The sequence below is a fragment of the Dreissena polymorpha genome, chromosome 12 (genome assembly GCF_020536995.1).
Source record: "Dreissena polymorpha isolate Duluth1 chromosome 12, UMN_Dpol_1.0, whole genome shotgun sequence".
NCBI classification, from domain to species: domain Eukaryota; kingdom Metazoa; phylum Mollusca; class Bivalvia; order Myida; family Dreissenidae; genus Dreissena; species Dreissena polymorpha.
Genome location: NC_068366.1, coordinates 35,076,599 through 35,102,333, shown reverse-complemented (window position 1 = coordinate 35,102,333; position 25,735 = coordinate 35,076,599). Strand labels below are relative to the sequence as shown.

At 34.4% G+C, this 25,735-nt stretch overlaps 2 protein-coding genes across 2 annotated transcripts; one reads left to right on the top strand and one right to left on the bottom strand.

Annotated features, from left to right (window-relative positions):
- Nucleotides 1-864: 864 nt before the first annotated feature.
- On the bottom strand, nucleotides 865-5,976 carry LOC127852213 (uncharacterized). The gene is made up of 6 exons (XM_052386098.1): nucleotides 5,867-5,976; nucleotides 4,146-4,232; nucleotides 3,576-3,672; nucleotides 2,969-3,150; nucleotides 2,292-2,381; nucleotides 865-2,035 (listed from the first exon to the last, which is right to left on the bottom strand). Exons 2-6 carry the CDS (start codon nucleotides 4,230-4,232, stop codon nucleotides 1,781-1,783), a joined length of 711 nt encoding a protein of 236 aa, XP_052242058.1. The 5' UTR covers nucleotides 5,867-5,976; the 3' UTR covers nucleotides 865-1,780.
- A 9,451-nt stretch (nucleotides 5,977-15,427) lies between these two features.
- Nucleotides 15,428-24,935, top strand: LOC127852211 (uncharacterized). Its single transcript, XM_052386095.1, has 5 exons — nucleotides 15,428-16,535; nucleotides 17,473-17,605; nucleotides 18,756-18,892; nucleotides 20,664-20,838; nucleotides 24,144-24,935. The coding sequence occupies exons 1-5, from the start codon at nucleotides 15,705-15,707 to the stop codon at nucleotides 24,407-24,409; spliced, it is 1,542 nt and encodes a 513-aa protein (XP_052242055.1). The 5' UTR covers nucleotides 15,428-15,704; the 3' UTR covers nucleotides 24,410-24,935.
- Nucleotides 24,936-25,735: the final 800 nt, after the last annotated feature.

The following is a 25,735-nucleotide window of genomic DNA, read 5'->3' as shown; positions in this document are numbered from 1 at the left end:
TTTAAAATGATTAATTTTCTTAAAATATTTTTTTTGTAATGCTCACACACATATACAATAAAATACAATGCAATTTGTACATACTAACCAGTTTTGTTATTTTGAATTACAAGTTATATTTCTATTTGATACGTAATTGTTATATGCACACATAAAATATCCATATAAACGTGTGGTTGCGTCGCTTCATAAAAAAATGTCATCACAAGTTCTGTAACTGGGTTTAAGGATGACAGCGATCATCTGACCGCAAGAAGTTCATTTTCTCTCTTGGATTTAATGCGTTTAAATTTGGATAAACCAAATGAGCATGTTCTTTTAAGTGGACCTTATGTTTGCATATAGCGGACACATCATTAAGGCATGCTGTTCACTTTCGACACACTTCTTACAGATAAAACAATATCGTTTATTTTCAGGTACACCATCATGACGTCCTGTTTCTATACGAAGAGGTGCAACACCACATCGGAATTTTGCAAAGGCACTACGTTGTGCTCGACTTATCGTGATACACTTGACGAATCGTTCTACAGCGTACTCTGTCTTAAACTGCCCATAGTTCCGAAGTTTATTACCCCCATTTGCGTTTATTTGACCATGTTGTCTATTAACGATGTTTTCCCATTTACACTTACATTCGTTCATGCGCCCTGTCTACTTAAGTAGTCAACACACTATTTATTAAGTCTTGTGCCGTCCATCCCGTTTAAGTCAAGCCATTGTCCGAGCGAATATTTCCACTTGATAACAAGAAATGATTGTTGTATCATTATCATTAAGTTTGTAACTTTATATAATCATTATAAACATTCTTCTGAAAGAGATGGTTAAACAACAAATAAGACATTGAACAGCAAACACTCATTTTTGGTATTATTTCTTCTTTATTCAATATATCAGAGAAAAAACTTTTAAGTATACAATAGTTGGTTTACTTTTTAAATGTGTTACATTAAAAACTGGCATTCACTGTTACATATTCGGGCGTTTTGTAAATTATTTTTATGATCCGACACTCTCTGATTTACTGGCTCAGTCAGTGATTAAGAGCATTTACAAGGGGTTAGAACGAATTTTAATCACATGTGTTTTTTTCTACTTTTTAAAGAAAAAGGACGATCCAACAATAGGGTATTTTTGCGTTTAGAAAATCGTCAAATTGGGAAAATGCCACCCCAAACACTTGTTTGTTATTCAATGATGATTGTTCATGAACATTTTTTAATTCAATTATATTTGACAAAATCGAACAAAATGAAAAAAGAAAGATATGTTGCAAATAGATTAGAAATATTTATGTCACTGATTATCTTTATTAAAGTGTGAAATACCAATAGTGTTGTTTTTTTAAGTCTAATGAATAAGATGTTTATTGCATATAACGAGACTGTTGATGGGCTTAATTACCAATCAAAACAAGTATCCTCATAATCGCAAATGGCAAAACTTGTTTGTCCTGCATATTCTGGTTTGTCTTTCACCTGATACACGTTTCCATTTTCCACCCTGATGACATTATCATCCATTTTAGGTCAGTGATCGTTCTGATCGTTTAGAAGGAGACTGGAGGTCTGGTTGACGTGGTTAAACCATTTGAATTATATATAATATAATTGTTTTTACCAGAGAAGCAATACAGCCATATATAAACAATTTGAATTATATAGTTTATTAATTGTTTTTACCAGAGAAGCAATACAGCCATTAGTTAATTGATTATTCAATTTGTAAAGCAGGTAAGCACCAAAATCATGGTATTACGAACAAACACAATGTGTCACAGTCTGGAATACAGTGATGACGTCGTGTCAACGTCTTTAGGCCTAGCTGCCTTTTCTGAAACACAGTCCATCAATTCCCTATTTACGCTCGCTATCAGTACCAAGGTATCGGTCTTCTGGTAGAATTCTGTTGTGCGGGTAACGGACAAGTGATTTTCACATATGTCTTGGTAAGTGCTCGACACTAAGGATACAGGTACACAGCAAAACTCAGACTCCTCCCGTGGGCCTAAGGTCATTTGAATGTCGTTCTGAAAAAATAAAAATACGAGTTAATGAAGTTATCTAAATAAGCTTATAAGACTTGAAAAAGTCGGGGTAGCAATACTACGATAATAAAAAAGCTTTAGTCGTGCTTGTTTTTATGTCAACTATTATAAGTAAAAGTAGAAGAAGAAACTTTAGCTCCTACAGAATAAGTGCTTAATTCAAACTTCAGTGCGTTAAGAACGAAATTCTTTTAAATTGATGATGTCAATATAACTTCTTTCTCAATAAACATCTGACCTGAAGCGCCTCTCCGTGCACGCGTCTCATGCTATCAGCGATTGCATGTGCAGCCGACAGTGGACCACGTGCATTAACGGATCTCATTGTCTGGAAATACACAACATGGGATTACTATGGAAAATACAGAAAATACTGATACCGACACAATGGGACCTGAACAGTCAAAGGCCTACACTCGTAGTGGTATGTTAAGAAACCGAAAACAATCATACCAATATGAACGGAATATAAAATTTCTTAAATTGACTTGTTTAGAGTTTGGAAAACTTAAAATTAGAACATTTCATTGATTTAAAAGAAGGCATACAATGAACATGTAAAAAAAACTATTGGCTGTGAAAATTATTAAAAGTGTCAGCTCATTTCACGATCATCAATTGAAATCGGTAAAAAAAATAAAGCGTTATAGAGCTTTTCATAAACAATACGTGTTTAGCTGTAACTAATTTTGCTGTTAGACAAGGCAAGCTTCTTATTCATATTTTACCTAACTATTATAATCATTTTCGACTTTTAAAATTATTAAAGGTTTGTCAGAAAATACTAACTTAATGCAAAACAGTGTGACCAAGCCCATAAGCCATCTGATTTCACTACAAGAATATAATTCTTACACTCAAACCGCCAAACGAGCAATTTAATCCCAAAAGAGCTGAAGCATGGGGGATCATCACCTGTCTGTTAGTGACCGGATGCAACGCCCCGTCCAGGGCTGGAAAGTCAACATGTGACAATCTACTCCAGAAGATATCTAACTGACGGTTGCCAGGATTATCAAAGCATTCAACATCCGGTAAGACGATAATGACGTCAGCAACTTTGCAGGCCGCGCAGAAGTCGGCAGTGGTGGAGACGCCTACAGCGACAGGAATTCATGAATTTATAGGACATTACATATAGGAGCTATCCATTAAACAAAACTATCCGAAACGTTGGGGATGAAGAGTTGTATGTGTCACCATCTTTTCCATTGGACACTCTTTTAAGAAGATGTCGAAGTAGTAAATAATCTGTAATCTACAATATGCATTACTTCCATTCACTTAATACGAGTACATGTGCTAATATTGGATGAAACCACTTTGTATTTTCCGCATGTGAGTTTGTGTTGGATAATAAGGTCTGAGGTGTCAAAATATGATGACTCAGGTTTACCTAACTTTCACGACTCATGTAAGACTTTTGGATAAAAACTGCAATCATTAACTGTTTAGTTTCATTGGAAGAGTGTCATTCTTCGTAAACAAACTGTGGCTTCATCAGTTGCTAAGACTTCGTTACCAATCAGGCTGGGTAGGGCGCAGTCTCGCAGTTCCGTAGCCACGCCCATCAGCTCATCTTCTCTATCACTCGTGTCACACAATACCAAGTGAACTCCCTAGACAAAAATGTTGTAACGTGAAATTTAATAGTTCGTCAGTTATTGCGATATTCATTATAACGACATCGGGTCATTTATTTACCATGTAGCATTCTCAAAAATATAAATCCTATTACATGCTCCGTTTACCGTCTTCGTAATATGACCTACAAATAAACAAGTGCCCAGGGATTCACCGATTTCTGGTAATAACTATTTTATACTTGTAACAGGGTTTATGACACAATGTTTCCCGAAGTGCGATTTTTAACTAATATATGAGACAGTTACTAATGTACATAATATGAAGGAGAGAATAATTGCATACATTTAGTTGAAATAAAATAACTTTTTTCATTCGTAAAAAATAGAAATCTACTCAGCAATATATTGACTGAATCCATCCATTTAGAGCTTAACGCCATAAAAAAAATCTACAATCAAGTCGCGTTCATATTTTTCAAAAAGCGGAGGAAACGGCGAACATATACCTGATGTTGAAACACATCTCTGGCTGCCAACAGCGGAAGTAATTGATAGGCAACTGATGAACAGGCCTCAGATATCAGCATGCGCATCTATAATAGAAAGGTCAATTAATAGGCATTAGTGGCTACACGGTTCTTTACCAGTAGGGCACCAGATATCAACACGCGCATTTATACTAGACAGGTCAATAAACAGGCATTGGTCGCTACACGGTTCTATACCGTTAGGGCACCAGATATCCACACGCGCATCTATAATAGACAGGTCAATTAACAGGCATTGGTAGCTACAAGGTTCTCTACCAGTAGGTCACCAGATATCAGCACGCGCATCTATAATAGACAGGTCAATTAACAGGCATTGGTAGCTACACGGTTCTCTACCAGTAAGGAACCAAATATCAGCACGCGCATCTATAATAGACAGTTAAATTAATAGGCATCGGTGGCTACACGGTTCTCTACCAGTAGAGCACCAGATATCAGCACGCGCAGTTATAATAGACAAGTCAATTAACAGGCATTTGTGGCTGCACGGTTCTCTACCAGTAGGGAACCGGATATCAGCACGCGCATCTATAAAAGACAGGTCAATTACGGGAATTGGTGGCTGCACGGTTATCTACCAGTAGGCGCGTACATTGGAGGGGTGGGTAAGGAACAATGCTGAAGAAACGACCCGTGCCCCATGTAGTCTATCGTGTCGTTAGAAAAATTCAATTAATAACGCTCATGATTTGGGGTATTTTACAACAAACAAGATCGTGCTAAATACCGTTTCAAATACTTAATACATGATTTTATTTTCTAAAACGTGTTTAATTCGTTATGTTTCACACCATGCTAATAATGTGCCAGATATGAAGAACCACCAGTGATTTCATAGTTGTGGTCCGTTTTAGTATTGAACTGGCAAACTTAAAACAGTTCATGAATTGTGATCGCATGGTTCAGAACCATGTCGTGTTAAACATTGCAAAATGCTATGCTTTGAATAAATATGTTGTGTATAATTTCATTATTTAGTATTTATATTTTATGATCATATTCTATAGGGTATATATACATCTTTAAATTAGGTCGCCGTGGCGTAGTGGATATGGTGTCCGCCTTGCGATCAGGAGGTCACGGGTTCGATCTTTAGATCTGCCCCATAGACACGTTCATGCGAACGGACTCGAGAGCGTTTCTTATAAGCTTGTTATGCAATCGAGCTTCAATAAATAAGTTTAAAAAATATATACCAGGCTTGCTAAATTTGCTATATATTAAAGGCAAGACAATTATTTTGAAAGTTTGAAGTTTTATACAGTGACACTGTGGGATTCGGAATTAGTGTAATCTTACCTATATGACCGTGTTACCACACATAAATTACATTATCGAACACACATACGAACTTCTAAACACAATTTTGTCCATACATATAAGGAATTCAGCGCATATATTTTACAGGCATCGATAAAAGTTTAGACAATTTTGAATGACCTAAAAAGTTACAAACTAATAGTGCTTCTAACTTATAAAGGATTATGTTGATTAATAGGGGAGATAATAGCTGGTATGATATTGGTGACATAGCATTCACGGGAGACTAATCTATGAGTAGGTAAAAGAAATATCCGATACGAGGGATACTTTCATCTAAATTTACTAGCGAAATAAAAGCTGACATTTTCAAAATTTACATTTAGTAGAAAAGATGTATCCCAAGTTGTACTTACATTTGCAACTGTATGAACTAGTACTGCAAACAGCGTATCCGTTTAACTTCAATTGCTTTCAATTGTTTGTGTTAGGTCAATGAAACTTGTTAGGGTCATGAATCAGGATGCGAACTTTGGACAGTTATTTCTCTTTTCACGTATATAAATAAGGTAAACCAAGTGTATGACTTTAGTTTCATTTTATAGATAAAAAAGTTAAGATCTACTGAAGCGGTTGATAAAATGCACAATTCAAATACATCATATGCTTAGAAAGTTTTTAGATATAATTTCACAATTTACAGAAAACAACCGAAAAAAACGACGAGACAAAGGCACAACTGATTTTAGTTATTGGCCAGTACATTGGTGATTAGTAATTACTATTTGTGAAACTTGTATTAAGGCTAAATAAGATAGATATTTCATTATCTCCATGACATGCAATTAGCTCTAGTGTTAATCATTATTATAAGCTCTAGTGCTTTGTAAAAATGTTTTCATAAATGGGTTTAAACAATTTGGTGAATAATTGTGTACATTTGAATTAAATGACTTTTAAATCATTGTTGCAGGCTCGCATTCCCTTAAAATATAAAATGTGCGCATTTCTAGCGAGCATTGAATTATCGCGCTGCATAATTATCTCAATTCAGTAAATCAAGGTCAAATGAGATCTTAAAACAAAAGATCTTACATCATATGGACTGTGAACACACTTAGCGCTGATAAACTACTCTTAAATAATGCGTAAAGAAGTCCTTGACATAATCACAGCATCGTGAAACAAATTACAATTTACTTTAAAAAACACACTAAAATTATCTTATAACTGAAATCATTTTCCGATAATCGTTATTAAACGGACATTCACCAACGTTTTGATAACGTTCCATGTTTAATGCTCTCAAATCAGAAATCCTAATCATCGCTGTTTTTCTTTTGTATTAATTGAGCAACATTTAAGCAATAACTCGAAATTCGTTTTTTTAATGAATAAACAATAATAAAAAAAAATGCGTTCTGAATAAACGTTGTGTATGTGTGTCGTGCGTGGGGATGGGGGTGGGCGGGGGAAAGCGTTCCTTATTTTAGAACAACGATAGAGCGAAACTGTGTTCATTTAATCGGCTCCAAACGTTCAGAAGACATGTTGTAATCGCGATTAATATTTACGACCTGGTGACGACTCTTTTGAGTTGTTAGTTATTAATTAAGGACCGATAATTGTCTCCTGTGATTTTAGAATCTTATAAATACTTGAACCAGAATTTAGTTGTTTTTTAACAAATGCACTTTGCTTTTGCCCTCAGAACACGCGTCTGATGGGTCGCACTGAAAACCTCAGGAACAGTTCAAATCCAGTTTCAATCCAAAAGATTACAATTATAAATTGTGTTTGAAAATTCAATCTTTCTCTTCATCTTTAATGCATTTCCTTGTTTTACTTCCTCAATTTTAGCTTTGTGAGTATAATTTAAACCACACAAGTCTGATTCGAGGGTCTGATTTGGGTACAGTCATACCATATACCGCATTCATCACAAAATAATACATCAAACGTGGGTCTTCATTCTATCAGATCCATGTATTACAAGATAAACTGGGCCATTGTTAACCGCAGCTTTTGAAATATCTTTTTTAAGTTTCTGTCACTGACATTTTTTGGTTCTGTAAATTGATAATACAAGCACAATATAAGATCATTTTATTTGTTTTTAAGATTATATGTTTAGAAGAATTCAAAAAGTCTTTAAATAAAAATGTAGAGGTAACACGAAGAAATAATAATAATGATAAATTCAATTTTTTAGTCGAAAATACGCTATTATGGTATGGCGGTATTTTTATGATTATCCATAAGTTATGATATTGTACAAGTGCATATTTGGACTTACGTAAGCAGACAGTCTTAAACCGAAATTAAAGGGCCTATCACAGATTTGTGCATATATTGAAGTTTGTCGTTAACTGCTTTATATTGATAAATGTTAACATTGTATCTAAATAGCTCCAGTAAACAAACAAGAATTAAATTAAAGAAAGAAAAAAGTAACCGTCAACTGGGCTCTAACCACTGACCCCTGGAGTAAAAGTCTATTGCCTAGAGCACTCGGTCATCCGTGCTCATACAATGAGTGATGTATTTTATACGTTATATAAGCAATCCTCGCAGTATCATAAAATATAACGACAACTACAGAACTTTTCAAAATTATTCAATCGTTTCGCGTTGCAACGTTCAAAAGATGCATATAATGGATATTTAAGAGCATGATAAATGTTCAGTATTACTGGTTCCTCACACATATCATCACTACAATAAATTTACGAATCTAAAACAATTCTTTTTTATTTTGTCAATTAACCAAAACGTGTAAAGGCCCCTTTAGTTTATAACTTCGGAATGTATTATAAAACGATACTGTTAGTAACATGTGCGTGTCTGCATATTTGATTTTATCTTGCGTTGTGTACATAAAAAACACAACCAGACGTATACGCATTAATGAGGATATGAGTTTACATGTGATTCACATTTATCTTCCTTAAGCGTGTATATCCGGCAAACCTAACGGAAGTGCTTATGGAGCAGTTACCAGTCGTTTTTAACGACAGAAACACAGGAATTCATTTTAATCAACTGCATTCCTTTCATCAGTATACAGATAGAAGAGCCATGTTAATTGGGAAAAGCCTAACAATGACATTTAAACAATTACAACATGAAACGTGAATGTTTCGTATATGCGATCTTGTATACACAACGAATAAATAATTGTGTAAATCGCATCCAAACTGATGGAATGCGTTTGCTTTTGACCAATCAACCGACAACCGTGCCTTTATTTAGAACTAGTCTTGTTCTGTTGATGGTCCGGGTGTAGAGTAAGCGTTCATCAAATCACGATTCAGGAACAACTGCAAAACTCCTCATTCCGCCGATAACAATGTCCATAATTTGGAGACTGGGGAGAATACTGAAGCAAATATATTACGTCATTATGTGGTATAACCACGTACGTATCTTCTGACAATTTATGATATAAGAACGAGGATGCGTTTTATTGAGTATTGAACATTCAATATTTAGGATAAACTGCTGATGTTTAACTGAATAATGCTTAATGAAGAAAGTGACATAAACATGTGCCTATGATAAATCAAAGCGCTGAAGGCACTGAAGTTGTTGGCTATTGCATAATTCAAGACTCAACTCATTTTTTTCCAAATTAATCGCAAGTTTGAAATTAACACAAGCCATTCACATTTATAAAGAGTGTGTCTTTACGCACGGGTTGAGATATGTGTGCACTTGTTATCATGCTTACTTTTTTATAAAGATAACTTAGACAAAATAACAACAGCATGGCCCTTTTTGACGTTCAGAAAGCATAATGAAAGTATTATGAAAATTGTAGTGAAAACTGAATATAAAGACAATTTGTAATCACCATCATATCAAATGAATATTGTTCGAATATATGCTTTTCTTGTTACACTAGCAGTTCACACGGTGTCAACAACTCTGACCTAAACATAGGTATAGAGAACTAATGCGCTTTTGTCGGCGTAGCTGTTTTACCCAGTTTTTCACCTTAAATGACTTTTACATAACGCCAGCAGGCACGCATGAATGTATTCGAATAGTTCATAGGCTGATTGAGATAAAACCTCTGAACTTTGGCTACATCACTGTGTCTGTGCTAAGCGCAAAGGAAGAATCACTATTTAGTTTAAGGAATTCCGGACTACTCTCTGTATGTTCAAATGACACAAATTGTGACCCAGTTACAATTACGCGTTAAAAACCATCTCGCAGAATGTCAAGGTCCGTACTCGTTCACTAAAGCGTCCGTGGAATATATGATTAACTGTCGATAAACACAGTTTTGCTTTCAATGTGAGAGAACAAACAAATAGTATAGTGTCACGATAAGAGGAAAATCGTTTAATTATCCCACCACAAATGTTAGCCGTACTCGGTCAGCAAGTCTAGAAATCGTTCCTAAACGCCTGGATTGGCTGCCCTTATTTACAAGTTTGCTATTTTGAATACAATTTTGTATCGAATAGCTATGTGCTAAAATGTGCCATTTACAGTTCGCGATGAGATTTTTAATGACGCTCGTAGGTCTTATTCCATATGCGCCCATTATATGTATAGCCCACTTAGCCTGCGCATCTCTCAGTCTGGTCAGGAGATACATAATGGTACATAACACATTGGCTGTTTTTATAGCGAACAGCATCGCCTTTGACCAGACTGCGTAAATGCACAGGTTGGGCTCAAGATACTCTGGCCGAATCTTATAAGACCCATTTTCGCATGACGCGGCAATGAAAGTGTGATTTAAATGTGTCCAAAGAAAACTGCATGTAAATCAAATATTAACATACGATATATATGGTGAAGATATATAATCATAATAAGGCATTTAAAGACACATATGATGTGAGCTCCCGTGGTATAATTTTTATCTACTTACACTAATACGTGGTACAACCGAAGTAAAATTGGTATCTGCATAAACTAATGTGTGGTTTGGCAATGATAAGTTGATAACACACATTTCATACGATGAATATGTGACTAACAAGTTAACAGACAGACAGACAGACAGACAGACAGACAGACAGTTTGTTTTGACTTGTACAATGTACATCGTCAACAACACATTATGAAAACAGTATAATGTCAATTTGGATAGGTACAAAGTTTTACACGTATTTACACATTATTTACTTAGCTAACACAGTAAATTAAATATAAAAACAACAAAGACAGAACAAAGGGGAAAAAAGAAAAATGAAAAGAGGATGAACATTTAAAGCATTATTGCGTTAATAATAGATGTTCAACTTTAAGTGATTCTTTTACAGAAAGACATACTTTTATAAGTTCTATTTTATTATTCGATTGCAGTAAACTTAAATATTTATACATAGATGGCTTTTTGTAATCACATGTTTTAATATATTTTTTTGCTAATGTTTCTAAACGCCGGGCAAATGCAAATAAAATGAAATTCATCTTCAATATCGGTCGAATTGCAACGCATGCAGTTACGCTGATTTCTAGCAACGTCTCTTGCATAACGACCAGTTTGAATATGTAATGGATTGACTGACAATCTTAATCTGGTGAAAAAGTTTCTCAAATTTCTTGGTAAAATGTCGAAGTAGGACTCACATTCAAAATTGATTTTAAAATATCGATAAACATCTAACATCGAACTATTATTTAAGGATCTATACCAGTCCTTTGTAAAGTTATCATAAACTCTGCGTTTAAATTCCTCTACAAATGAGTTAATCTCAAATTCTCAATATTAATAGTATTTATATCACGAAATGCATAACTAAAACCATAAACATCAAACATTTTTAACATTAAATATCTAATTATTACAGCCTTTATGATAATATGAGACGGCCAAGTTATATATGGTTTAATAATGATATTTTCAGATCTACATATCTTAAACCAATATTTAATGACACGGACATATCTATGCATATACATGGGATATCTACCCAGCTCACCATAAACACATGCATTACATGTGTTAAGTTTTACCTTTAATAGTCGTTTGCAAAATTTCACATGGATTCTTTCAAATTCCTTAGATTTAGTATAGCCACAGACTTCCAAAGCATAATTTAAAATGGAACCTACAAATGCGTCAAATAATTGACAAAGTATCTTCAGCTCTAAATCGTAGTCATTACATTTAGACAATAAAATATTCATTGCTTTTAATGCTTTACCCGTTAGGTGTTCCTGATTCAATGTGAAACTCCCAGTATAATTATAAACAACCCCAAGATAGTTAAAATCATTCACAACTTGAACGTCATGACCATTGAAGGTCCACTTTTCATTTGGAAATAATCCGCCTCTTTTCCGAAATACTGTATTTTTGTTTTCTCTGTATTTAATTTCTATCGCCATAAATTGCAATAATAATATAGATTATCTAAATGGTTTTGAATTTCATCGGGCGATTTATCTACAATAGCCATATCATCAGCAAATAAAAGTAAAATCAATACAATGTCGTCAATATTCAACCCGGAATGTAAATCATTTTGTAAAAAAACAACTTAAGATCTTCTACAAACAAAAAAAATAATAACGGTGACATAACTTCGCCCTGTCGGAGCCCCACTTCGTAAGAAAAATAGTCAGAATTTGAAGACAATGACTTAACACAAGATTTAACTTTTTGATACATGTCTCGAACACACAATAGTTTAACTTAGTTTTCAATTTAATTATTAACGTAAATTGCAAGCTTTATTTCAAAGTCAGCGTTTACGCCGACCACTTCATATTCGGTTTTAGCGATTATAAAGCAGTTTGTTGAGAACAAAAGAATGTTTCCCAGAAACAGCAATAGTAGCATGCACTATGAACAAGGTTACACAACATCCCACTATACTTGTTTGTCAGCATCCATTAATAGCCTCAGATGCTGTGGTTATCGTTCTTAGCGTAGTTAAGAGCAGACTGACTTGCAACACGTAACAGATCTTTTTTGTTCTCAAGCGAACAGCTATAACAATTCATCCTATATTTATGATCACTTCGGTGTTACATCATAACGCATATGATCATTAATATGATGAATCATTGTGAGAAAAGTCAATCCAGTTTGCGTCCAAAAAAACAAACAGCACAATTGTCTGCAGAGAATACACAATTCATGTTATTAAAAGAGAGGCATTTTTGTGTGTACCGAAGAGGAAGCTCATACATAACCTTTTTTGTGACGATTTGTCTTGAAACAAAGATTATGGAGGACATATCCCTTCTAAATATACATCATGCTAAATTACATCAAGACCTTTAACTGTCTTATTGCGTAGTCGATTGTGATAACTTTCAACACTCTACATTGCAGAAACACATTATGTTCAGAGTTCTATGTGTTGCATGTAAGAATGCAGATGGTCTTTCTGTTTCAAAATGCCTTACTATAAATTGAAAAAACTTACGTGTTTGCTTTAAAGATATATTTTCTATAAAGCCTGATTACTTATTGAGATGTCGAAATTGTATCTGTGAAATAACAATTCATATCTTTAAACGCCGTATTTTACATTATAGTCCAAAAACATGTTCTATTAAAGGAACTTCTAAGTTCTAACGCAATAATGACGTATTTCATAATTATTAAATTCTGTGTCAATGGATTTCTTCACACGTATTTAAATAATAAAGTAAAAAGAATATCCGCATCGATAATGATTCCGGTAATTATCATTAAACGAACAATACCACTTTAAAAAAGTCTAAACACAGTGTAAAAATATATTTTTCGGTGGATATAAGTAAACAGTTAAAATCTCAATCGAACACGCACCAATAAGTATCCATTTTATGCCGCTCAATGTCATGTGTGTGAACTCATGGCTGTGATTAAAGATTGACGCATTAATCTCATGAAGAACCCATACTATAAACCTAATGGTCCATTCTTCTCCATTAATATTCCCTTAGGCTACAAAGAGTTGAATGTCGTGTCTTTAAACCGATGTTCCATTCGGCACAAAAATATTACTGGCATATAATATTTATATGTGGCGATTTTGACGTCAGAACACACATTCGTTATGTTTGATGTGATACTTGTATATTACATGTGTTAGACGCGTGGTACGCGTTTGTGTTCAACTGCATGTTTCTTACTAAGTATTGCGTTCTGAACACAGACCTTACACTATTACATATATAATGGAGACTTTATCATTGTGGTAGCAAGAAATATATAATTTATGAGTTTGCAGCAAGCACATAAGTAATAAGTTACAAAAAAGGAAGATAATATCTTTAAGTTAAAACAAACATGTTACGTTCAAACTGAACAACACGCGTGAAATCATTTGTGATTAAAACAGCATTTCGCACATGTTTTCTTGAACAAAATGCAATACAATTTTAACGATCTAATAAATGTATGAACGCTGGCTTTTAATCGAAGTGTTCCTTTTTTCCCCGTTCGTTTCATTTAACGTCAATATGAGGCGCTTAGACTAAAGTTTGACTTTCAGTTTTAAACACACAGCACTGTAGGATCATCCCACCGCCGTTGCTAAGAAGCCAGCACATTCTGCACTTCCCCGTTGCGTTATCATACAAATCGGATGGCACACAGCCTTATAAATCACGAATATAACAACAAAATACACGCCTGCATACTTCTATATTTTGCTTTGAAAAACATGTTCACTCCAGAAAGAAAAGCTTACATTGTAAGTACAGCGACAATAGGGGATTTATCGAAGGTAATTAAGGCAACTTTGTAACTTTATAGGGGCTATATATATACACGTTTATCCTTTATATAGTTAATAACATATAGTTTTATTTGTTCTGCTTGTTGTCCTGCTACACGTTAATGCTGTATTTTGAATAATGGAACATGCTAACGTTAAATGGAATGCGAAAAAAATGTGACACACGTTTGCTAGAAAACCTGTACCAAATGCTTTATAACGCGATACTTTATCGGGACATTTTTACAGGTTTAAACCAACGTTTAAAATGCTGAGTTTCGCTTTCACACTGACGTTCGTCTTGATCGTCGTACACCCGGACAGAGGTGCGGCAAAGCCAACTATGGTAGACATATGCGCCGGATGCAGTATGAAGAATGGCGTAGGCTACATGAGACATACTGATTGTAACAAGTTCGTCCATTGCTACGAAGACGGAGACACTAAAGTCATTGGAGTAGTACAGGAATGCGGCCCGATAATGGCGTGGGATCAAGACCTCATGCGTGTTAAACACATTTCTGACATATCTGTTTGCAGACGGGCTATATATTTACTATTGAATAAATCAAGTAGAATTCCTGTATATCAAGGTTGCATCGCACATTTATTCACATTTATTGTTTGTTTTTTTACTTCAACTTTTGCGCAACTTCCCCCTGTGGCGTTGACAGAGATATATGTGGGAGCTTTGCGGGAACGGTATCTTTGTGTAAGAGAATGATTCATTTCGTTAGTCTGGGTTCCTTCCCCTTTCACTACGTATCCGCAGTAAAAGAGGCAGGGAACCAGACTGTATGTATATTACTTAAATGACAGAGATGAGGTATATTAGCTAGTCCCTATATTATTGGGTAACTTTGTTAATTAGTATCATTCATACTTTATAAAGGAATTAATGTATGTTTTTGTTGCATTTATTGAAACATAAAGGAAATTGCCTGATCAAATTGCAATAAATTCCCAAAACATACATTAATTACTTTTAAATTCAAATTTAAAGAAAATGCAGTATTTAGAATGACAGACAAAGGATTTTTTTTCATTGTGATATCAGATATGAAGGATCATGTGATGTGTTTATACCAATGAAATCTGTTGATTTGACAGTTGAATGTTGTGACTGCAATTATGTTTTTATGAAAACTACACCAACAGAACTTTAAGATAATTAACTTTTCTAGAAACTTCAAACATTTTTGTTGGGTGGGGGGGGTATGTAGTTGCCACTTTGTCAGATTCCTAGGATTACATTCAACTTTTAACTGTAGTATTGTTATTATATTTTCAGGCTGATTCAAGTGAACCAAGCACTCACTCAAATGTGCAGCAGGTGTCAAATTTTAGACAGCAAAGGAATATTTTGTTTGGACGAAATACATTTACTTCAAAGAAGAAAATAAAGTCTAGCAAGAAATCGGGATGGACTGCACAGTTTTATTGTTTAAGCAGCACCACATGTGAAACTATTCCATCTTCATCGGAGAAAGAGATACACACACAGGCAGGACTCGGACTGAAAAAGATTCGCCTTGAAAACCATGATAACGAACATACGGTACATGAAAAAATAATGTCAGAAAGCGTAAATGAGCAAAATGTGACTTTGGGATTTCCACAGTTGAAGGATTCTGGAGGGGTTGAACTATTGAGAACAGGACAACATTGTAGATATCTAAAGATCATTGGTTGTAAATGGAACTCAAGTGAACTTAAGAGTTGCCTTGGTTCCCAAGCCAGAATTTATATTAGGCCTGTACAAAAATCATTATCAACAAAACCAATAAATGCTGTATCAATGGAAGAAGAATGCAAAAGTGAATGTGAGAGTTGTAAGAAGGAGTTTCCCATGAGAGATCTTCGACACCACTTATTATATTGTACAAACATAGCGTCAGATAAAAGTGTTGAGATTGCACCATCTACAGTAACAGGTGAACTGTCCATTAACAGAAATTTAATGTTAACTGAAGACTTGCCAGACTTGCCAGAAACTTATATTAGTGCAGACGACCTTAAGGAACTTAGTATGGGCATAATACTACCATCAAATCATGGCACAGATATAATTCAATCAATAATAGAAGAGGAGTTGACAACTAGCGATACAGACATTGCAATGATACAACCAATTGCACACTCATCCAACTTGTCTGTAAATGGAATTGTTGTGCATTGTATAAAAAATAATATTGCCAATCCAGTGGAAATCCTTAAATTGTGCCAGCAAAACCTGGTGAAAGGAAGACCTCTTGAGATTACAGATATTAATGAACCACTTTCAGGGGACACAAACTTCATAATTGTTGATAGGGTGAACATATTACAGACCTCTTTTGAGGAACTTTCTGACAAGACAACAGAAGAATTGGGGAAAACTTTAGAAGTCCAGTTCTATACAGAGGTAAGTTGTTTATGTTTTCATTTAACTGATTTCACGTTACAAGAACTTTGTACGAGACAACTTTGAAAACAGATTGGCAAAATGACAATAAGCTCACAGAAAAAGTATTAAGACAAAAAAAATAGTGAGCAAAATTCTACTTTTGTCCCAATTTTTCAAGACATCTGCTGCAAACATGTCTTTAGGTAAAAGCTTAACACATTACTTGAAAAGTTCATTAAAATACTACATGGACAGTTATTAGAAGTCCACCTATAATGAGAATATTTGGGATTTTGAACCAGCCATCCCATATGAAACGGGTCCAAAGTGAAAGCATCACTTCAGAAGATGGCAAAAATAAATTAAAACAAATGGCAGTTTAATTTTGAAATAGAGTTGAAAACATCCATAAAAGAAAATGATAATAAATTGCTTGTCACATGAGCAATTCTGTTTGTCAATGTTTTATTGAGTCATCTGCTGCTGATAAAATAACCAGTCTAACTGCGTAGAGGTAAAATATTCCCTTTAAAATCAATGTTGTAGAAAACATGTCATTTTGACTTGAGTGCTTGAGTTTTGATACAAATCCTCTTTAATTCTTTTATGTATACCAGTTTTGTGAATGATTTTCAGTATGTATGAGTTGATTTTTTGGGCCAGTTTTATAGCCGTTATTGGGTCACATTCCCAATGGCAAAATGGAGAAAAATGATAATGTCTCACCCGAGGAATAACACTGATAACCATAAGCTGTAGTTGTGCATCAAGTAACAATTTATGGGATCAGTTTTGTCATTCAGGAGTTATGTACCCTTGATTTTAGCTTCCGGCATATATTGTTACACTTTGCAAAACTGGTGTTTCATTCTCATAGTTCATTTTTGTCCATAGCATAACTCTGGAAAGAATGCTGTATCCCATTGAATTTATAAATATGCAAATTTGATTTTAGGCAGCAGAAGACTATGGTGGGCCTAGAAAGGAATTTTTCAGAATCATATTGAGAGCCATCAAGGAAAAGTATTTTGACAGTGGATTACGAGAACTCTTGCAAGATGATTATCGAATGGTTGGGATTGTATTTGGTAAGATTTTTATCTCAGTATGTATTTTAACCTCTTGTCAACAGTATTTCAGTTATATTACGGCAACAGTTCACTAATTCATGCTCTTGTGTATTGTACCACTACTATGGCTAGGTAAAAACGCCTTGCCCATAAACAGTCCACACTGGCAAACCACTGCCAGGGCTCTAGATAAGGGAAGTGAAGAGGTTTTTACAAGGCATTTGCATGCTTATTATTAATTAAATCCTATGTTTTTGGTGCTCATAGAAATCCTATCTTCTAGACGATTCTAATGAGCACCAACAATGTACGGTTTGCTTTAAAAAAAAAGAGTTAGGGTTTGGAATGGCCCTTTAATCTAGAGCTCTACACTGTGAACGGGAATCAAATCCCCTTCTCAAGCTCAAATCTCTGATGCTAGCCATTTAGCCACCATGGTCGTCCTTTTTGAAATGAAAAAGTGTATATAATTATAAACTCCTGAATACTGTAAATACGCTGAAATCATACATTGAATCAACATTATTGAAAAAGAAGTTGTGAAAACATTTTTAGAAAAAAGGAGACATTTTTCCTGATTGAAACAACAGAAAATTCCACCTGAATCCAAGCATAGACCAGGTGAAATATGTTACTGAGGCAGAGTTCGGCAAAGCATTGCACTTTAAAGAGATTTCGAATGATTGCTTCATGAAAAAAATGTAATATGAGAAATACAACTGTACATTATTGTAAAGGAATAAATGCTTGACTTTAAAAGAATCATCTGAGCCCAAGTATGGAAAAGTTGATTGAATACTGTACATTTGTAAAATGCCTAAAAAGGTTAATAATCAATTTAAAATACTAGTTTTCCATAACCATCTCCCTTATGCAGACGACCTTTCTTGAAGTCAACTTATGGAAACCTTGTGACAATTTCACATTTCGTAACAATGTATTCATCTACCAGTATAGTTAAGTAGTTAATACAGAGAATTGCACAGCTGACAAGGGCTGGAGAACGATATTAGCCCACTACAAGTAAAGGCATGCTTTATGTAGTTACCAATTTTTTGCAAGAACATGGTTTATTATAAATAAAGCAGTGAGAAATATTAATAGGCGAGTATGTTTTCAGATAATCAATGTTTTATCTTTGAATAATAATAATCATGTTTAATTTCAGCTCTTACCATACTACAGAATGGGAAATTGCCAACATTCATGAATGCAACTGTTTTGGAGGAATTATGGAATTCAGCTTACCCATCTTCCTGTATTAAACAACTTAGAATAGGACTTGACACCCTTGGAATATTTGAGGTATTTATTGATGAAACCCAGGAGTATTTACAGTGGTTTTTATGCCCAAAGTTACTTTTGGGGTATATAGTTTTTGCACATACAGTGTATTTTTTATGGCAATTTCGGGGCCGATATTCGGCCCCGATCCCCTCAAAAAAGAGTATATATTTTTGCCCCATTTTGTAAAAAAAATCCCCTCCAAAAGTAAAATAAAAATTAAAAAAATAATATGATTTAATTATTATAAAGTGTTATATTAAATTAAATTAGTTTTTTCCAAATCAGTGGACTTTTCACATGAATTGCATTTTTCTCCCAAAATGGCCAGGAAAAGGCCTGATGTATCTATATTGTGTTAATATTTGTTGATAAAAACATTCCAATTTGGTCCATTTTATTGATAAAAAATGCTCAAATTTGCCATTTAATTGATTAAAAAAACTCAATTCGACTCAAAATGGCAAAGAAAACTGAGACAGTGCATGAAGGCTGAACTGTCTGAAACTAATGTTGAAAAAATCATTGATATATATTTCAGTAAAAGGACATAGACATTCTGCTGTGAATATTATATTCATACAGGGCCCTCAATCTGTCAAATCCACGGCCGAAATTCGGCCGCATTCCCCCCTGAAAAGTATACTTTTTTCCCCTTTTTTTGGTGAAAAATTCCCCCTAAAAAAAAACAAAAAAAACAACAACATTTTTTATAGATAGATGTCTCATGATTACTATATCTCAATTCTATTTTAATTTAATCTTGTCAAACATACTAAATTATGAAATAAGCAATGAATATAGTGCAAACATGTACAAATGTAATAATTAAAGAGTAAGTTAAAAATCCCCCATAAAGGGAAACGCCGCGAAAATTCCCCCTGCTATGGGTAGCGACCCGCTTCCCCTAAAATGGATTGAGGGCCCTGTCATACAAACATATAATAAATATCATTACATATAAAAGTGTGAATTTTTAATTTTCCCCGTTTCCTTAAAAACGACGCATTTTTTCCCCTTTGGACGGGCCCCGCCACCATTCCCCTATATGTGAAAAAAACACTGACATAATGTCGGGGTTTTATGATTTGGTCAAGGTCACCACAGCTAATATAGATTGAATTTTAACATTTTCTTCCGAGCCCAACTCCTACATTTCTCAATGGCTTTTGATGAATATTCCACTCAAATAATTGTGTCCATGTGCCCTGGCGCATATTGTCAGGGTTTTATGATTTAAAAAAAGAAGTGCCTTTCGAAAAGAGATGGATAATTAATGTTAATAAGAAATTTAGTTATTCTAGAGTTATGTGCCCTTGATTATGCTTTCAGGCATACATGTGCTGCTGTGAAAAAAACTGTTAATTTTGGGCCAACCTTTCTACTTTTCAACTTTCAAGCATCTAAAAGGCAAAAAATGTGTTTTCTGAACATACAGTTTTGTCACAAATTGGTGAGAGCCCAGCTTTATATGTGCTTGTTATCCCAGCCGAAACGAAGTTTCGGAAGGGGATATAGTAATCATCTCTGTCTGTCCATCCCTCTGTCAGTCTGTCTGTCCGTCTGTCCTTCCGTCCCAAACTTTGTCCAGAGCATAACTATAAGAGGTATCAACACCAAACTTCATGATAGGTAGATAGATCCTGATGAGATAAATAGATAGCAAGTAGGAGAAGTGCTGTGAACATAAACTATAACTCTATTGGCTGTAGTTTTTTTAATAATCTCCCATACAAGCAAACACATTTTGGTGGGGATGGCCTGTTAACATGGCTCTTGTTTCTTTTTACAGCTTCTGACCCGGCTGCCTTCATTACAGTTTCTCTTTCTTGCAACTCCTGTAACTCTAACGTTGAAGAGGCTTATGATCATTTTGAAAGCTGTATTTAGTGAGAATGGGTCCAACAGACAAACCCTAGAAAAGGATGTGTATGCAATATTTGTGAAATATGTAAGGGAAGTGGCTAGTAAGTATTTGAAAATATATGACATACTTTTCAGTTCTAATGTGCACCAAGTGCTCTCCCCCAACTGTTTTATGTATGAAAAGTTAAAGAAAACAATAATTTAGCAAAAGGAGCAATTGCTCACCATTTATAATTAATCCTTTTTATGTCCCCCACTATAGTAGTGGGGGACATATTGTTTTTGCCCTGTCTGTTGGTTTGTCTGTTGGTCTGTCTGTTTGCGCCAACTTTAACATTTTGCAATAACTTTCGCTATATTGAAGATAGCAACTTCATATTTGGCATGCATGTGTATCTCATGAAGCTGCACAATTTGAGTGGTGAAAGGTCAAGGTCAAGGTCATCCTTCAAGGTCAGAGGTCAAATATATGTGGCCAAAATCGCTCATTTTATGAATACTTTTGCAATATTGAAGATAGCAACTTGATATTTGGCATGCATGTGTATCTCATGGAGCTGCACATTGTGAGTGGTGAAAGGTCAAGGTCAAGGTCATCCTTCAAGGTCAGAGTTCAATTATTTGTGGCCAAAATCGCTCATTTTATGAATACTTTTGCAATATTGAAGATGGCAACTTTATATTTGGCATGCATGTGCATCTCATGGAGCTGCTCATTTTGAGTGGTAAAAAGTCAAGGTCAAGGTCATCCTTTCAGGTCAGAGGTCAAATATATGTGGCCCAAATCGCTTATTTTATGAATACTTTTGCAATATTGAAGATAGCAACTTGATATTTGGCATGCATGTGTATCTAATGGAGCTGCACATTTTGAGTGGTGAAAGGTCAAGGTCAAGGTCATCCTTCACAAGGTCAAGGTCATCCTACAATGTCAAACATCATATAGGGGGACATTGTGTTTCACAAACACATCTTGTTATATGCAGTAATAATTGTATGTTATGGCGTGTCTGTCTGTCCATCCATCATTTAGCAATAACGTAGATGAGTACTTTTACTAATCTCAATGGATTTTAAAGTAACCTCACACAAATAATAACCATGATGTGTAGATGCTTTTGGGGTAACAAAATCACAGATCAGTTTAGTTATAATACAGTTGTGTGCCCTTAATTTTGAAAGTTCATGCATATTAAGTATACATCTTTTGCTGATGAGTACTCATACAGTTTTCAATGAATTTTATCTGAACCTCACACAAATGATAAACATGATGTCTTTCACAAATTGGTTTAGTAATTAGGAGCTTTTGATTACGTAAATTCTTGCAATTGAGTACATGGCTTTCATGTGCTAATTATACCCGCCGAATAGAAATTTCTGAAAGGGATATACTAATAGTCTCCGTCCATCCGTTTGTCTGTCCTTCCATCCCAAAACTTTGTCCAGAGCTTAACTCAAAATCAATAAGAGGTATCAACACCAAACTTCATAGCTAGATAGATCTCAATAAGGAGAAGTGCAGTGTACAAGAACCATAACACCAATTTGAAAAAATTGGGAGTTATTGCTCTTAATTAGATCTTTATTAGCCATATCCCATAGAAGTCCGTTTAGAAGTGCAATACTTACAGCTGTTTGAAAATCTGAATTGCTGTATAAATTGTACCTTATGTTTAAAATTGAAGTAATTTAACATCACAAACTTTGTCGTATGGATAATTGACACTGTGAATTATTAAATGCCCTGGGTTTTTGTAGTGATTCTTTCACTTTAAGTTGAATTATTCTGTTTGTTGCTATTGCTCTGTCTACTATGTGTAGTAGAAGTTTTCAAAATAAAATCATCTATTGCAAAAGGATGAAATAAAAACAGTACAGCAATTCAGGCCTAACTGTACAATTTGCACACACAAACACACACACACAAAGACAAGCATAATTTCTAAAGTCGACATTTGATGGCTTTCAGTAAACAACTTTTGAAAACATTTTGCAGTTTCTCCAATTGTTTCAATGTTACTTTATTGAAGTAGTCACGATTTAATGTTCTGAAAGAGAATTTCTTACCAGATTTTTTGACCAGGTTTTCCGAAGGAAAATTTTGGTTATTTGATTGGTGAATGTCGGCAGGGGGCTTGATTTTTTTTAAACAGGACGCAACTCCTCCTTCATTTCTCTACGGATTTTGATGAAAATTTCACAATATGATTGTCACCATGTGCCCTGTTGCATATATGGGGTTCTATGATTTGGTCAAGGTCACAACTGCTAAAAATAGATTGAATTTAAACATTTTCTTCCGTGCGCAACTTCTCCTTCATTTCTCAACGGATTTTAATGAGACTTTCAGAAAATGATTGTCATCATGTGCCCTAGCGTGTATTTTTTTTTTTATTATTTAACCAAGGTCACCACAGCTAAAAATAGATTGAAATTGAGTATTTTCTTTTAAGCACAACTGCTCCACCATTTCTAAACGAATTTTAGTGATCTTTCACTCAACTTATTGTCACCATGTGCCCTGGCACATATTGTCGGGATTTTGTGATTCTGTCAAGGTCACCATGGCTAAATACATTTTCATACTTTTCTTATAGAGCTGTTATATTCGGACCATTGTCTTTAATATTTAGAATGTATATACCTTTTATTAACCTCTACACTTTGATTTGAGTCAAAGATCACATTGTTCAAGGTCACTGTTGATGATCTTTTAATGTGTTCTTAGCAAAGGGAAGGAAACTAGCATCATACTTGTATTTATTACTTTTGGTTTAACACTAGCTATTACCTCCCTTTATTACCATTAATATGTTCTTTTAATTATCACATCTTTAAATACATCAAATCAAATACAGTTAACTAGGTGATAAAGAACTTTAATGCCATGAAGTAGATAATAGAGAAGAAGAAATCATTATTAGAATGCATGTATAATTGTCCAGTATATAAATATAGCTATGGTACAAATTCCTCACTGAAATGCATGCTTTCATCAAAATGCTTAATGCTGCATAAAGAAGTATTTGACTAAAGCTTTGCAGAGAGAATTGAAAAGGAAAACCAGGTTTTGTGACAATTTTGTCCATTGTATAACCAATGTAAACACAGGGACCGACTCCTTAGTCACACCTGCTTGCTAGAACAGGATCAATGGAAGTGTACATCAACCAAATACTGGTTCCCTACTTATTAAATAGTGATTTGATCTAAAATCCAACACACCCTTGATGTATTGACAGCCAACTTACAGAGCCATTTCAAGTAAATAAGACAGAAAAAATAATATTATAAACAAATGTCATCTAGCTGTGGTAAAGCATCAGTCCAGACAAGCTTTATGTATCCAACATAACATCACATGCATAGTTACAATATATTTTAAATTGTTTATTTGTTTAAGGTGGTAGGAGAGGCTCTGTATCTCTAGGACATATCCTACAGTTTGCCACAGGGACTGATGAAGAACCTATGCTTGGCTTTTCCATCCATCCGTCTATAGAATTTGTAGAAGTCCAAGCAAACTCCTCCTTCATTCCAACAGCCAACACCTGCATAAATTGTATAAAGTTACCAAGACCATCTTTGGAAGTTAAGCTACCTGCTGATACAGAACTGTTTTCATTGTATGACTATGCATTTATGAATTCATTTTATGGTCTTATCTAATAAAAAACAAATTATTGACAAAGTGGAGTTGGCACAACAACATTTAATTAGCATACTGAAGTCTCTGTTATATCCAGGAATAGGAGAACAAAGTGCTCACTCAATTGCTCTGGTGAGCTATTGGCAAACAATTAGAAATAAAGAAATAATCTTATGTGCTTGGTTCTATTTATTCAGTTAGTTCATGGATTTTTAGTGAAACACTTATTCCCTCTGGGTCTGACTTGATCAATTGTGAATCAAATAGTCTAGTCTCACTTTGCCAACAATTGACTTTCAATTATATGAGACACCTATAGTGATAGTTCTAGTTTATATGTTCAATTGTCTCCCATACAGACAATGACTCCACATTATTATTGAATATTGCTGCATGAGACACTGTTGATGATATTTCCAGAAAAGCATGTACACATTTTTGTACAAACTGAGATTTGTTTTAACAACTGTATAAGTAGACTTGAGTCTTCACTGTTAAATAATTGCAGTCATAAAACTTTCACAGGAAGACATGGTTTTAATTAGTTCTTAGCAGTCATATGAACAAAAGTTATTGCATTTAGTTTTAGCAAATGCAAATGATCACTGAAATACTTTCAGGAAAAACTAACTCTTTGCCATTACCACAGATAGCATGTGTTATGAGCAGGTTAATTTTTAACCAGGTTTTGCTAAGGAAAAATCTGGTTATTAGATTTGTGAATGTTTGCGATGGATGGGTGAGACCAATTTCTTCTGAGCGCAACTCCACGTTTATTTTTCATGATGAGAAAAATCTTCTCTTGTCTAAATGTTTTCTTGAATCATTTTAAAATACAGTTTTTCATAAAGATTCTAGTTTTTTGTATCTTTGAAATTCATGTTGTCTGCTGTATATTTTGTAAAATAGGGAAAGGGTTAAATTTCAATTAGTTCTTTCCCATGAGTTTAATCAAGATAAAATCTGTTGAATACAGAATATACAGCTTACCAATTTATGGATACAATGTCAGTTAACTTCCCTTGCCTAGGCCGATGCATCTCATTATTATTTTTCATTCTTTGTAGGGAGAATTTGTAGATGAATGTAGGTTACTCTATTGTAATAATCTTTTTTAGCCAAATAATAACAGATACTTGTATATGGCTTTTCTTTCGTCATGAGACTTGTGACGACTAAAATATTGATCGTTTGGGGGCTTGAGCTGATCTTAAAGTTTAACCCTTGTTTTACAAAATCTGCAGCAGGCAACTTGAAATTCAAGAAGCAAAATTGTTGTAATCTCTATGAAAAACAACTTTTGTTGAATAATTCATGTGTAAAACATTAAGACAAAAGGGGAATTT

Bases quoted from the DNA above. Each gene is read 5' to 3' on its own strand.
- LOC127852213 (XM_052386098.1), bottom strand. From the start codon at position 4,232: ATGCGCATGCTGATATCTGAGGCCTGTTCATCAGTTGCCTATCAATTA. The intron at 3,151-3,575 runs GTAACGAAGTCT...CTGTCGCTGTAG, and splicing joins CGCCCTACCCAGCCTGATTG to GCGTCTCCACCACTGCCGAC. The intron at 2,382-2,968 runs GTGATGATCCCC...GTGTATTTCCAG, and splicing joins ATCCGGTCACTAACAGACAG to ACAATGAGATCCGTTAATGC.
- LOC127852211 (XM_052386095.1), top strand. From the start codon at position 15,705: ATGTCAGAAAGCGTAAATGAGCAAAATGTGACTTTGGGATTTCCACAG. The intron at 16,536-17,472 runs GTAAGTTGTTTA...ATTTGATTTTAG, and splicing joins AAGTCCAGTTCTATACAGAG to GCAGCAGAAGACTATGGTGG. The intron at 20,839-24,143 runs GTAAGTATTTGA...TATTTGTTTAAG, and splicing joins ATATGTAAGGGAAGTGGCTA to GTGGTAGGAGAGGCTCTGTA.